A 14728-nucleotide genomic window follows, 5' to 3' on the forward strand; every position below is an offset into this window, starting at 1 on the left:
AGCGGCAGGCACGTGTTCAGCTACTTCCCAAGGAAAGCAAGGCCTTGGGAAGACAGATGCCATAACTCTGAACGTCCCCCCCTTCCTCGACCTTTCCTCAGCTTTCATTGCTGAGCATGACATCATACAGCATGGAATATCCCTTTGGTCAGTTGGTGTCAGCTGTCCCGGCTGTGTCCCCTCCCAACTCCTTGTGCACCCCCAGCCAACTCACTGGTAGGGCAGCGTGAGAAGCAGAAAAGGCCTTGACACTGTGCAAGCACTGCTCAGCAATAACTAAAACATCCCTGTGTTATCAATGCTGTTTTGGTCATAAATCCAAAACATAGCACCATTTGAGCTGCTATGAAGAAAATTAACTCCATCCCAGCCAAAACCAGCACAGTGTCTAACTTTAATTAGCTCTTTACAACAAGCTAACTCTCCAAAATCATTTAATAGTGTGAGAATGTTGTTTAAATACTCTTGGACAACTAACGAAACACTGAAATATTTATAGGTTTTCATTATGGGTAACTTACTGTAGCATCAAAAAATCCTTGCTTGGTTGCATATAAGCTACCCCACTGTTCACAGAATAAAAGCATAAGGTCTGTTTCAAGAGAGAAAACACAACTTGATATCTCACAAGAAAGTTGTGATGTCAAGCATTTAAGAAAAAACACTAAGAAGAATTAATATAGGGAGAAGTCATCGGCATCTTCCACTGCAGAACTTCCAAACATTGGTGTCTTAATGCTGGAAGGCTTCATGATACCCATGGGAGAAATCTTTCAATACAAAAATCTTTGGTATCTTTGGATTCTGTTTAAATTAGGTGTTTTTTCTTGGTGGGTGGATAGAAAGTGTCCCAGTTATGGCTACATTCTCCCCTGTTCCTGAGCATAATATCTTTACTTTCCAGGCTGTTCTCTGAAGGGTATATAAGTTAGAAAGTTTCTGGTTTTAAGATAAAAAAAATCATAAACTGATAAACTAAACAGGTGGCTGAACTGGTGGCTTGTCTAAGGAGAAGTCCTTTCATTAAAAGAAAGTAAGTCTCGCTGCGCTCACCAAGTAGCCCCTAACATAATATGCTAATTTTAAGATGTGAACACCTTATGACTAAGGACATCTTATCTGTATTTTATATGAAATAGTCCCCACCCCATAATGCAATATCTAGCTGTATTTCTGAAACATGAAATAGTAGAATACCATGGAAAAATCAAATTAGAACTGATAAAAGGCACATGACAGGATCTACGTAGGCACACTGGGCATTCTACAGCCATGGATCTTCTCTCCTTTGCCACTTGAGACTCCTCGATGATGACAGAAAGCAGAAACCTTCCAGAATTTCTTTACTTGGCCTGAGCATCTGAAAACTTTGGCCTGTATTTACTGTGGCTCTTAACTATGCAGGCGACACTCATTTGTAGTTGTAAGCAACCAGAAATGCAAGGGCATGGACATTTATCTTTATTTTCATAGAGTGGGTCAGGCATAAACTGAACTTGAAATGTTAGAAATCATGAGAGTATACATACATATATTCCCAATAACCATGTATATTTATGAAGCAATTAAAGTATATGCAAGGAACAATGACATTCTTGCTTTGCAGTAAAGGCAGAATGTTGGAATTTTTAATGCTTTTTTAAATTTAAAGCACAGATAAAAGATTGCATTAGTTGAATTTAAAGTGAATATTACATGATATTAATGGTATCCTCAAGGGATTTTCACTAGGTAAAGGTTCTCTGGTGACAGATATTAAATTCTTGATTGTTCTCCTTCCTAAAACATTTTATTATATTTTGTTTTTAGAAATCAGAAACCTCAAAATCAATTTTTGGATAACATTTCAGAGGAATCTGATTTGCATAAAAAGGAAATATTAGCTTTGCCAATTTCTATTTTTCTCCCTGCTCAATGTCTTGTTTATATAGCTTCTGAATACAGTATAGGTATTACAAATGATGCACATCTTTTTCTTGAGTATATGTTTATTATATATGACCCTGCAACCATTAGAAATGTATAGAAAACTACTGAATGCCACCTGGGAGATACAGGTTCCCACATGAAACATCAAAAAACATCTTGGATGCAAATGAGAAAGAATGGATAATAATCCAGTTGTTTTGCTTCAACGCAAACAAAATAGGCATATTACGTTTCAGGTCTGGACAGGGTTTCATTTACGCTGAACTTTCCGTCTTCCTGTTGGCTATCAAAGTTAAGGGCCACTGTGACTTCAGGATTTCAGGGTATTTTGCCAGGAACAGTCACTAGTTGCAAATACTGGATGTGCCAGAAGCAGAGAGGGTCTGACCTGTTTCAGAGGAATTTAGGCCTTTCTGTTTCAAATGTAAATGGCAGCTGGCTTGCTACCCACGGAGAGAGATGAAAACATATGTCTATCTAGGGAACATATCCTGTCATTAGTTATTTAGTCGATTGGACTTCTGGTAACTATTTGCCTACAAATCACTACAAATCACCCACCCAACTCTCCAGCCTGTCCAGGTCTCTCTGAATGGCTGCGCAGCCTTCCCGTGTGTCAGCCACTCCTCCCAGTTTTGTGTCATCAGCGAACTTGCTGACAGCGCACTCTAACCCCTCATCCAAGTCGTTAATGAATATATTGAATAGAACTGGTCCCAGAACCGATCCTTGCGGAACTCCGCTAGACACAGACCTCCAACTGGACTCTGTCCCACTGACCACTACTCTCTGGCTTCTTTCCTTCAGCCAGTTCACAATCCACCTCACTACCCGATCATCCAGACCACACTTCCCCAGTTTAGCTGCGAGGATGCTGTGGGAGACCGTGTCAAACGCTTTACTGAAATCGAGATAGACCACATCCACAGCTTTACCATCATCTATCCACCGGGTAACATCCTCATAAAAGGCTATCAAGTCGGTTGAGCAAGACTTCCCATTGGTGAAGCCATGCTGAGTGCCCCTAATGATCCCCCTATCCTTGATGTGCCTAGAGACAGCACCAAGAACAAGTTGCTCCATCACCTTTCCGGGGATGGAGGTGAGGCTGACCGGTCTATAGTTACCCAGGTCCTCCTTCTTGCCCTTTTTGAAGACTGGAGTGACATTCGCTTTCCTCCAGTCCTCAGGCACCTCTCCCGTTGCCCACGACTTAGCAAAGATGATGGAGAGTGGCCTAGCAATGACTTCCGCCAGCTCCCTCAGCACCCGCGGGTGCATCCCATCAGGGCCCATGGATTTATGGACGTCCAGGTTGCTTAATTGGTCCCTGACCCAGCCCTCATCAACCAAGACAGATTCCTCCTCTATCCTTACTTCTTCTGAGGCCGCAGGGGTCCGGGGCTCCTCAGGACAGCCTCCAGCAGTATAGACAGAGGCAAAGAAGGCATTCAGTAACTCCGCCTTCTTTTTATCCTCTGTCTCCAGGACCCCCACCTCATTCATCAGTGGGCCTACATTGCCTCTAGTGTTGGCTTTACCTGCAATGTATTTGAAGAAGCCCTTTCTGTTGTCCTTGACCTCTCTTGCAAGGTTTAATTCCAAGGAGGCCTTAGCTTTCCTAGTTGCCTCCCTACATCCTCTGACAACAGACTTATATTCCTCCCAAGTGGCCAGCCCCTCCTTCCACGATCTGTACACCCTCTTCTTCCACTTGAGTTTGCCCAGCAGTTCCCTGTTCAACCATGCAGGTCTCCTGGTACCCTTCCTTGACTTCCTACCTGTTGGGATGCTCTGATCTTGAGCTCGGAAGAAGCAGTCCTTGAATGCTAACCAACTATCTTGGGCTCCCTTACCTTCTAGTACCCTGTCCCATGGGATTGCCCCTAGCAATTGCTTGAAAAGGCCAAAGTTGGCCCTCCTGAAGTTCAGGGTTGTGATTCTGCTAGCTATTCTGTTCCTGCCACATGAGATCCTGAACTCTACCATCTCATGGTCACTACAACCAAGGCTGCCCTCAACCTTCACCTCTTCAACCAGACCCTCCTTGTTAGTGAGGATAAGATCCAGCAGCGCTCCTCTCCTAGTTGGCTCATCCACCATTTGCATCAGAAAGTTATCATCAATGCACTGGAGGAACCTCCTGGACTGGGGATGGCTGGCTGAGTAGGCCTCCCAGCAAATATCAGGGTAGTTGAAATCCCCCACAACAACCAGGCCCTGTAATTGCGAGACTGCTCTCAGCTGCCTGTAGAAGGCCTCATCACCCTCCTCATCCTGATCCGGTGGCCTGTAATAGACACCCACAACAGTATCACCCCTGCCAGCCTGCCCCTTAATTCGCACCCACAAACTCTCAACTCGCTCCTGATCCGCCCCTGGACAGAACTCAATACATTCTAGCTGCTCACTCACATAAAGAGCAACTCCACCACCTCTCCTTAGTGTCCTGGTCTTTCCTGAACAGGACATAGCCATCCATGACCACATTCCAGTCATGCGAGGCATCCCACCAAGTCTCTGTAATTGCCACTAGATCATAGCCCCCCGACCGAACACGGATTTCTAACTCCTCCTGCTTATTCCCCATGCTGCGTGCATTGGTGTACAGGCATTTCAGGGAGCGAGCTGGGCACACCGGTTTCATCCCAGATTCACCCCCTGAATTCACCCCAGGGGGATGGGAGGCCTCCTGGTCTACCTCAACACTAGAGCGTTGCCCCAGTGGTGCAAGTCCAGCTACCACCCCATCCCCTTTATATCCCAGAATATATGATTCACGTATTTGCGTGATGATTCCCAAAGAGCAAGTCAGACCCAGACGTAATTGTTGAGGATTATGCTGCGGATGAGACATGGAGACTACATGAATAAGCTCATCCAGACCTGTGCTGCTCTAGGCAGGGTATTTACATATATATATATACACACACACACATATATACACACCACCCTCAAAATGGCTTCGAACTGGCAGTATCTCCAGTGTGTGCAAGGGACAATAAGAAAAAGGCAGTTTTCATACCAGGAAAGAAGCTAATTGGTGAGGTACAGATCCCATGAAAGGCTGGAATACTTGTCTTGGAAGCAGCTCTTCTGATGTCTCATTTTGATTGGAAGGGACCTCTGAAGTCATCTAGTATGACTCCCTTCCCAAAATTGAAATTTACATCAGATTGCTCAGCTCCTTGTCCAGTTCAGTTTTGAGAATCTCTAAAAATGGCCTAATACAGTTCCTTCTGTCACTTCAGAGTATAGCTCATTCCTTGTACAGCCACTGACTGCCCAATGGGTACTCAACTACTTACTGCCATTTTCCTGTCTGTTTGTGTGCCACAACGTATGCACTGAAGTTAGGCGCAGCCCCCTTTGCCATTTGAATCATCTGGGTTTGATCTGAAGACTTTTGTGGCAGTTGTACTTACTTACATTGAGACTGAACTTCACACAGTGTCTCCCTTCTCCGTTTATCTTTGGCCAAAAGAATACCACAAATTCCCAAACTGTCAGTGACGGTCTTGCAAGTAACAGTAGTCTGTTGGGGCAGCAGCATTGTTCTCCGTCTTCCCACTTGTTCCTTCTAGCACTAGATGCTTTCCTGGGCTTCCAGGTGTTGCTAACTGCTCGTAAAATATATCTGTAAACAAATAATAAGCTAACTCAGGAAAATATTTTTTCTTCCACCTCTAGAAACACTTTTCATACATACTTTGAATGCCTGACTCGTTTGAAGGTGGTAGTGCTAGAATATGGAGGAATTCTTCATTTCTGAATTGTACTATTATTATTTGAGTAAACTATAATCTTCTCAGTGCAAGCACTCAGATTTTTTAGTTGTTCCGCATGAAGGTCATTGCAAATAGTTAGCAAATAATAAATATCTGCCATATACTGCAGCAAGAGATGATGTTTCCCAGGTGGGAGTTCATCAACATAACAATATAGAACATTGCTGATTATGGCTGAAATACTTCCCACCTCCTGTCCCTGACCTTTATGTGGGTCCGCAGATGTCAAGAGAAATTATGGAGCACTTCCTCTTCACGCCTTGCACGTAGTCCACAGGAGGGCCCAGCATAGATGAAGTGCCTGGCTGGAATCCCAATGCTAACAGGAGTTTCATCATTGACTTCAAATGAGCTTGGACTTCATCTCCATTGTTTCTTCTCCTCTAATAATCCTGTCGAAGTATCTTCTCACTCTGCCCTGTCTCCTTCCATACTCATCTCACATTGGTGTTTCCCTGGATGTGCTCTACTTTTCCACCCAGAACTTCCAGCAAGGAGGCTTTCGAAGAGTTTCAATACTTACCAGAGGTTTCTGAGTGCGTGACGGTACAGGGAGAGCTGCTGTACAACATGCTTCACGCACATGGTAGGTTTGATGCTTCTCAAATTTGTGTATGCTGTATCACAAAGCTCAGTAAGTCTGACAGGTTACAAAAGTCTCTAAGTGTAAAACAGCGGTAAGACTGATGTTTCAATCCATTTGGGACCCTTCAGACCACAGCGTTTAAGGAATAACATGCTGCTCCTCACAAAAAAGCACACTCAGAAACCTACCCAGCACAGTAAGAAGCCATAAAACCCTCAAGGCAGATTGTGTTCTAAAGGCACCTTTTCAGAAAGGTTATTTAATTCCATGTAGGTGCTTCAGCTTGTGAACACCCAGCTAGAAAGCAAGGTTCTGTTTTTCTCATGCCCTGACCCATAAGCAAGACGTGAACCCTGCTAACAGCAGATATAGCCACCACAGTCAGAAGAATAAAGAAATAGGTTGAATTTCATTTATTGGAGCTCAGAAAACACCTCGTTAGAGTTTTTAAGCCCGTGCGTCCCCCGCCTCTTCTCTTCCACCCCCGAGCACAGGCTGCGCCTCCCGCCGCGCCCCGGCCCCGGCCCCTCGTTCTGCTCCTCCGCGCCTGCTTATAGCAACCTGCTCGCACGTGGGGGAGGAGTGATGGGGGACGAGGGTGGGGGGGCAACCCAAATCATGGTGGTCAATGGGACAGAGTCCAGTTGGAGGCCTGTGTCTAGCGGAGTCCCTCAAGGGTCGGTACTGGGACCAGTACTAGTCAATATATTCATTAATGACTTGGATGAGGGAATAGAGTGCACTGTCAGCAAGTTTGCTGATGACACAAAACTGGGAGGAGTGGCTGACGCACAGGAAGGCTGCGCAGCCATTCAGAGAGACCTGGACAGGCTGGAGAGTTGGGCGGGGAGAAATTTAATGAAATATAACAAGGGCAAGTGTAGAGTCCTGCATCTGGGCAAGAACAACCCCATGTACCAGTACAAGTTGGGGACAGAGCTGTTGGAGAGCAGCGTAGGGGAAAGGGACCTGGGTGTCCTAGTGGACAGCAGGATGACCACGAGCCAGCAGTGTGCCCTTGTGGCCAAGAAGGCCAATGGCATCCTGGGGTGGATTAGAAGGGGAGTGGTTAGCAGGTCAAGAGAGGTTCTCCTCCCCCTCTACTCTGCCCTGGTGAGGCCGCATCTGGCATATTGTGTCCAGTTCTGGGCCCCTCAGTTCAAGAAGGACAGGGAACTGCTAGAGAGAGTCCAGCGCAGAGCCACGAAGATGATTAAGGGAGTGGAACATCTCCCTTATGAGGAGAAGCTGAGGGAGCTGGGTCTCTTTAGCTTGGAGAAGAAGAGACTGAGGGGTGACCTCATTAATGTTTATAAATATGTAAAGGGCAAGTGTCATGAGGATGGAGCCAGGCTCTTCTCAGTGACATCCCTTGACAGGACAAGGGGCAATGGGTGCAAGCTGGAACACAGGAGGTTCCACTTAAATATGAGGAAAAACTTTACGGTGAGGGTGACCGAACACTGGAACAGGCTGCCCAGAGAGGTTGTGGAGTCTCCTTCTCTGGAGACATTCAAAACACGCATGGACGCGTTCCTGTGTGATATGGTCTAGGCAATCCTGCTCCGGCAGGGGGATTGGACTAGATGATCTTTCGAGGTCCCTTCCAATCCCTAACATTCTGTGATTCTGTAAAATCCCGGTTTCCCAAAAGTAGCTCTCTGCCACTTCTGCAGTTTTCGCACTCGGGAGAAACCCGGTCGTTCGAGCAGGGGTTTTGTCTGAGGCTTGGGCTCGCCTCCGAAAGAGAGGAGGGGGATGTCCTGCTCCCTCGGCGCGGGTTTGGCGCATTTTCTTGAAAAACCAACCCTGACCTATATGCAAAGCTGACAGGGTCGCAAAGGGGATAAAAAAAAAAAGAACCACCACAACAAGAAACCCCCCCCCCCCAGCTCTCCTCTCAGCTATCATCACTTTATCACCTGCATGTGCCTGGAAGGAGGCTCTTCCCTCCGCTGAGGGGAAAAAAAAATCAGCTTAGGAAAGCAAAGTTTGAACAGTGAATTCCTGTTATTTCAAAACGCCCCATGTGACAGGATATCTCCTTATCATTTCGAGCCCAGAGCTTTCCCCTGATCCACCAGCCCTTCACAAGAGCGGAGGACCTGCCCGGTGGGAAGCCCTCTCCTCGCAGCGGCGGGGCGCCGGGGGCGAAGGCGCGGCGATGGCTCCCTCCCTGCTCCTGCTTCTCCTCGCACTTCTACCCCGGGCTTTTCCGCTGCTGGGTAAGTACCCGCGGGGGCTGTGCGGGATGAGACGTGCCGGGAAAAAGCGGAGCCGCGGCGGGCACCGAGCCCAGCCTGACCTGGGGCTTGAGGGGCGGGGAGGGGGGGGGACAGTAAGAGGCCGCGCAGGTGGAGAAGCCCGCGGCCACTTTAACCCCCTCGGTGCTGCCTGAGGGGAGCTTCGATGCGAGGGAGCCGGCGGCTGAGGGAGGGCCCGAGGGGAAGCGGCAGCCGCCTGCCCTAACGGTGTCCCCCTCCTCACCTGCACCCTAAGGTGCCCGGTGGATGAAGCTGCCCGATGAGGCGGCCTTTTGCCTGCCCATGTCATTCTGGGCACCAAACAGGGCTGTCACCGGCAGTGCCTCAGTTTCCCCCGTTGCCTACGGGGCTCAGCACCCCCATCGATTTAACGCTGTCGCCCTGAGGTCTGGGGAAGGGCTTGGTGCTGGGGCTCTGCCTTTCTTCCAGTCCTCTGGTCTTCGATGGATCTGGGGACCTGCTTTTGGCAGATGGCTTTCGTGGAAGGACGTTAAGGTAGCTGAGGTAGTGGCATGGAATGGGGCTGTGAAAATAGATGAAAGCTGTGTTTCTTGGTGAAACCTGGAGCTTGCACCCTCTCGCTCTAAGAAATACTGTGATTTGCACTGTCTTGCTATTTTTCAGTGAAAGTTTTTGCGTCTGCCCTTCCCAAAAGCCTCTTAGCATCCTTGGCTCTCCAGTTGGAGGTCTACTGAAGCACAACTTCATAACACTGCCTTGTAACCTTTCTTGCTTTGTGTAATTAGCAGCAATCATTGTAGGCTATCTGGTGAGCGAGAGTCTGCATGGAGAAGACAAGTCAATCCTACCTGCTTGCTGCCTTATTGCTCCCCCATCTCTCACTTCTGGCTTTTGGTGTGCTCTTCTGGTGTTCTCCGTTACTGTTTAACACTGGTAGTGCTTCACTGGCTTCACGAGTTACTTCTTGATTTACACTTGCATAACCTGTAATAGTTTGCAAATACTGCAGAGTGTAAAGTTACGTTGGCATACTGGAAATCTCTACTGTGGAAAAGATACTTGGCCAGTGAGATTTTACTGTACATGGTACAGTTCTTAATTCTTTGGATATAAGCTGGGGCCAGAGATAGGCAATAGTTTGCAGTGTGGTGGGCGAAGGAAAAAAGAAGCCTGTGAGAAAATTCTATTAGGATCTACTTGGGACAGTCAAGGGAAAGATCTCCCTGGATGGGTTAGAACAGTGAAGTAAGTTGGGTCCTACGCTTGGCACATTCCTATGCATTTTAAGGAACCTCCTTCCAGGGGTAATGTTCAAAATATGGATTAGTCTGTTAGAAACTGTTGTAATTCAAAGTACCAAGACTGTGGTACTCATGATCACACTGTGGTGGACTTTAAGTGTACCACCTACAGCTCTTCAATAGTGAAGAATGGCACCCTGTTATGGGAACTCTATAACAAATGTTGCTACAGAACAGTGAAACACAGTTAATGGTTATATGAGTAATTCTGCTCAGCCCATTTTACGGATACAACTCATCATGTTGACAGGAGCGGTATCAAGTGTGTACAAAGAAGAGTTGGCAGGGCACAGAAAGTATTGAACAAATACCTGTCTTGTTTCATATTCTTCTAGACTATCTAATAACTCACATGGAAAGTGTTGTATGGGAATCCTCTTTGGTGTCCAAGCAGGCAGAATAAACACAGAAATAAAGCTGTAAACTAGAGCAACCCAGGACCATGCTACAAGTCTGCTGTATGGTCATGGGTAAGACAGGAGCAACTCTGAGAGGAACGGAAATGCTGCAACTAAAGTCTCAGCCACAGTTGCTCCTGCATCCTGCTACCTCCTGTTCTGTCCTCCTGTTTTGGTGCCAACTTATTTTCAGTGCCTGCTTGGCTGTGTTGGCCCTTTAACTGCTCACCTATGTATTATTCCCTGTCAGAGGCCTGCATGCCTTTGGCCCTTGTATAAGCAGCTGTGTTGTGTTTACATGCTGCTAACCATTTGTAAAGGTGCAGTCAGAAAAGCAGAGGACCAAAGATTTGTCTTTTTTTTTTCTTCCCCCCACTGGCCAGACCTCTTTGTTCAGCTTTCTGACCTTGTTTCTGAAGCCAAAACTCTGCACCCTTTGAGGCTTGGGTGCAGCAATCCAGGCTTTTGACTCTGGGGTACCTTTTTCACATGAGTAACATCTTCTCTTTAATACCATAAGCTGCATAAAATAAGGAATGATATTTTAGGCCACAAATAGAATTTTAGCAGTTTGAAAAATCAGGCAGTGGTTTCCACACATGTGAAAATGTCTGACATCTCTTTTACCCAGAAACTCTAAATAAGATTTCAGGAAAAGAAGAGTTGCAAGCATTGCATATATCCATTTACAATAACATTGTGCTAAATGCTAGTAGAAAAGGAGAATAAAAAAAGTTATCACCAGCAGTGATAATTATACATTTCCTTGTATTGTCTGTGAGTAAAACAGATTGGCAAAAAGCAACAATTTCAGTCTCCAGTGCTCACCAGTTTTACACTGCTTCCCAGTGAGCTGGAAGCCAAAGGACAAGAGAAGGAAACTGAACCATGGATAAGTCTAGGTCAGCTCTTTCTCTGAGAGAGAGGTTGTTTGTTCCCAAGTTGTTCTTCTGCAGAACGGTATGATCACTTCCATATTGGAGCCTCAGCAGAGAAGGGAAAATTTGCCATGGTTAACCTGTTTTCCCCTTAAATATTTATCCATTATAGAAGTTGTTTAATTTGGTAATCATACACTAAAATAAATAATGTTTTAATTAGCTTCAATCCCCACAGTCACATAAACTAGTATTTCTCTTTCCTGGCTTGTAGCCCAGTTAAAATACAGTTTTAAGACCTTGTGCATCCTGTTACGTTATACGATCCAGTATCAGAGAGAACTATTAAGTTACCATGCTAAAATGTATCTCAAGGGGATCAGAGAGGAGAAATTCTTGGTCTTAGGGCAAGATCAGCTCAGAAGTGTTGCACTCCATAGTGCATCCAAGTGTAAGAGATGCTGAAAACTTTTCTAGTGGTTACAGTTTTGAAATAAACCTTGAATACATGAAAATGCATGCTGTGAAGCACTATTTACTTAGAGGAAGAAATAACTTTGGGAGCTATGAAAAGCCTTGTAGATTTTCATAAGTCATTAAGATGCATACCTGATGGTGACAAATCCCACCGTTATCAGTATTTCATTCATAATGGAGAAATATAAGAAAGGAGAAAGAAATCACTGATTACTGCAGTTGAGTGAAGAATAAATATGCTCTTCTAGCCTTACAAGTAGCTTGTGTATAAAGCTTAAAAAAATATCCTTCCCCTCAGTTAAGACTTCAAGGATTTTAGCAGAGCTTATGGGAACAGAACTCCCCACTGGGGAGAAACGGAGCCTGAAGAACTTAATGGCTGTTGTCATCTCCTCATGGCTGGGAGCCAGGATCAAGGAGCCAGTGCTGCTGGAGAGCTCAGTGTCAGGATCTGCAGCGTATGGTGTACATGCTCCCTTGTTTCAGTAACTCCCATGGGTGCAGCTTGGGACAGTACCATGACCGTGTGTTTTTTCTCTTCAGTTTAACCCATGCTTTAAAGCTGCAGGAGACACTAGATCTGCATCTCTGCTGCCCTGCGCTTTTGAGTGTAGATGCTTTCACTCGTGCAAACTAGTTGAAATGTCCTCACATCTGAACTAGTTGCATTCTACAGTCACTTCAGCTGGTCTAGGCCACTGGACTAGTGCACCTTCTTTTGCTGAACAGATGATGAGATTTTAACCCCAGGAGTAGTGTCCAGATTCATGTTTCATGTAGATAGTAAGTAAGATACTTCAAACCGAATGATTCCAGTGTTTTTTTGTCTTACAGATACTAGCATCTTCTTAATATATAATGAAGATCACAAGCGCTGTGTACTGGCTCAAAGTTCTAATTCAGTGACTACCGCTCCTTGCGTTCAAGAAAACGAGTCACAAAAATTCAGGTGGGTCTCAGATCACCAGCTTATGAGCATAGCATTCAAATTGTGCTTGGGAGTGCCCTCGAAGAGAGACTGGGTTCCGATCACTCTGTATCCTTGTGACAAGGCTAGTGAACTTCAGCGATGGGAATGCAGAAATGAGACTCTCTTTGCAATCCAAGGGGAAGATTTGTTTTTCAACTATGGAAACAGACAGGAAAGGAATATTATGCTGTACAAGGGATCTGGTTTATGGAGTAGGTGGAAAGTCTACGGAACTACAGACGATCTGTGTTCTCGAGGCTATGAAGGTAAAGTTCTGTAAATTAATTTCTGTATTTCAAACTCATTTCTATTTTGTATCTAATTAAAATATTTAGAAGTGTAGGAGTTCATCTCGTTAATGATCTGTGAGTGTGACTTCTGGTGAAATCAGCAATACTTGGGTGTGTGTTTTATGTTTTTTTGAGGGGTTCATTTTGCTTTTTTGTCAGTTGTCAACGTTCTGATAGATAATTAACCATGCATGGTAGTGATTCATTTGGAGAGGGGAAAAAATGTCTATGGTTATTCAGAACACGTTTGTAACTATTACACAACAGTTAATGATAGCTTTTACTGTTTACATGTGTACAGAAAGATGTGTGAGTGTACAGTCTGTTGATCATGTTGTTTTTTTTTTTTCTCTTGGGGACCAAATATGAATTATGAAGTAAAGATTTAATTAATTCTTGATATCTTCAGCTCCTGCATATTGAAGATGCCTTCCTAGGTGTTTGAAGTGAGTCTCAGAGTTGGTGCTGAAGTGTTAAACAAAGAAATAAGATCTTTTAAATAGTTGCATTTGAAAACGTTATGTATGATACATACATATATACATGTATTTATGATAAGTATCTGGGAATACATTTGGCTTCCCAGTTAGTATTCTTTGATAAACAGAAATGGGCACAGAGGGAGGTAAGGATGCATTTTCTAGGGTTTACACAAAGGCTGATTACAGTACTAGCCCTTGGTCTAGAGCCAGAATAAAAGAACCGTAGCAAAGCAAATTATGTGAAAGGAGGCAGGGGGGAAGACGGAGTGATGGTCTGCCATTCCTTCCTCCTATGTTTTCGAGCAGCTCTGTGAAGACAGTGACCTTGGTATGTCATCTCTCTAGCAGTCCCTGTCAAGTAGTGTTCCTTTGTATGTCCTCCCGGCAGTGCATGTACGTTATATGTGCACACATAGAAAACTGCTTTAGTTACTTTGATAAGTTTCATCAACCCAGGTTTCTGGTGAAACAAAAATTATCTTTAGATGCCCATGGCAATTTTATTTGGGCATAGTATATTGGAGTCACTCTGTGGTACATATCCTTCAAGTTTATGCATACATGCTCTTCCCTGTCTAAAATGGTCAGCAATTGAGTGGGTTATTGACAGAAGAATCAGCATTTTGTGCTTAAAAAGAAAATGGCTTAAATGTGGATTTTATACTTTTGATTGTTATGCATGTAAAATTTAGCATGGGAAGGTACTTGTCTTGTCTCAGTCAGTTCTGGTCAGTGGTCTCCTTAAGCAATAAAATTTTGTCTCATTGTGGACATGGGTATCAGCTTAGACCTAGAGAGTAAAATCATCAATGTCCCATTTCTAGTACAGTTTGTATACTAAGCTAGCAAGCTCTGCTTGCTAAAATGTGCTATAATATGATCATAAAGCTGAACTGATATATATCCCATGCTTGTTACTGCTTATACGTTTTTAAATTGTTGTGTCTCCTTAGATACCTACACAGTGAAAGGAAATGCCAATGGAGCACCTTGTGTATTCCCTTTTAAGTTTGGTGATAAATGGTATGCTGACTGCACAGATGCTGGCAGATCAGATGGCTGGTTCTGGTGTGGAACCACTTCAAACTTTGATGTTGACAAGGTGTATGGATTTTGCCCATTGAAATGTAAGTTTTTAATGTTCAAGATTCTGCTGTGCTGTTATTCAGCTGCCTGGAAATATTGGTGTCCTTGTCATGTGCTATACTGTACAAAATACAGTTTGAAATGGTGCATATTTCTGTCTCCATGCAGCCTGCCATCCTTTTAGGAACTACTTAAATTTGCAAATATAGGGCTTAGCATAAAAAAAAAGACTGACTACATCCAGGTGAAAGTGTGTTAATCATGTGCTGGAATCTGTAATTACACCATTTACTTAAACAGAAAGTTAATTAGATGTAA

The 14728-nt window shown here is 44.6% G+C and overlaps 1 protein-coding gene across 2 annotated transcripts in view; it reads left to right on the forward strand.

The window, feature by feature from the left end:
• Positions 1 to 8467: 8467 nt before the first annotated feature.
• Positions 8468 to 14728, forward strand: part of LOC137665622 (macrophage mannose receptor 1-like) — a 68519-nt gene continuing 62258 nt past the window's right edge. For both annotated transcript variants that reach the window (XM_068404873.1, XM_068404872.1), the window contains exons 1-3: positions 8468 to 8528; positions 12417 to 12818; positions 14278 to 14451. In XM_068404873.1, coding sequence (XP_068260974.1) covers positions 8468 to 8528; positions 12417 to 12818; positions 14278 to 14451 — 637 coding nt within the window. The remainder of the gene's footprint in view (positions 8529 to 12416; positions 12819 to 14277; positions 14452 to 14728) is intronic.

The sequence above is a fragment of the Nyctibius grandis genome, chromosome 7 (assembly GCF_013368605.1).
Source record: "Nyctibius grandis isolate bNycGra1 chromosome 7, bNycGra1.pri, whole genome shotgun sequence".
NCBI classification, from domain to species: domain Eukaryota; kingdom Metazoa; phylum Chordata; class Aves; order Nyctibiiformes; family Nyctibiidae; genus Nyctibius; species Nyctibius grandis.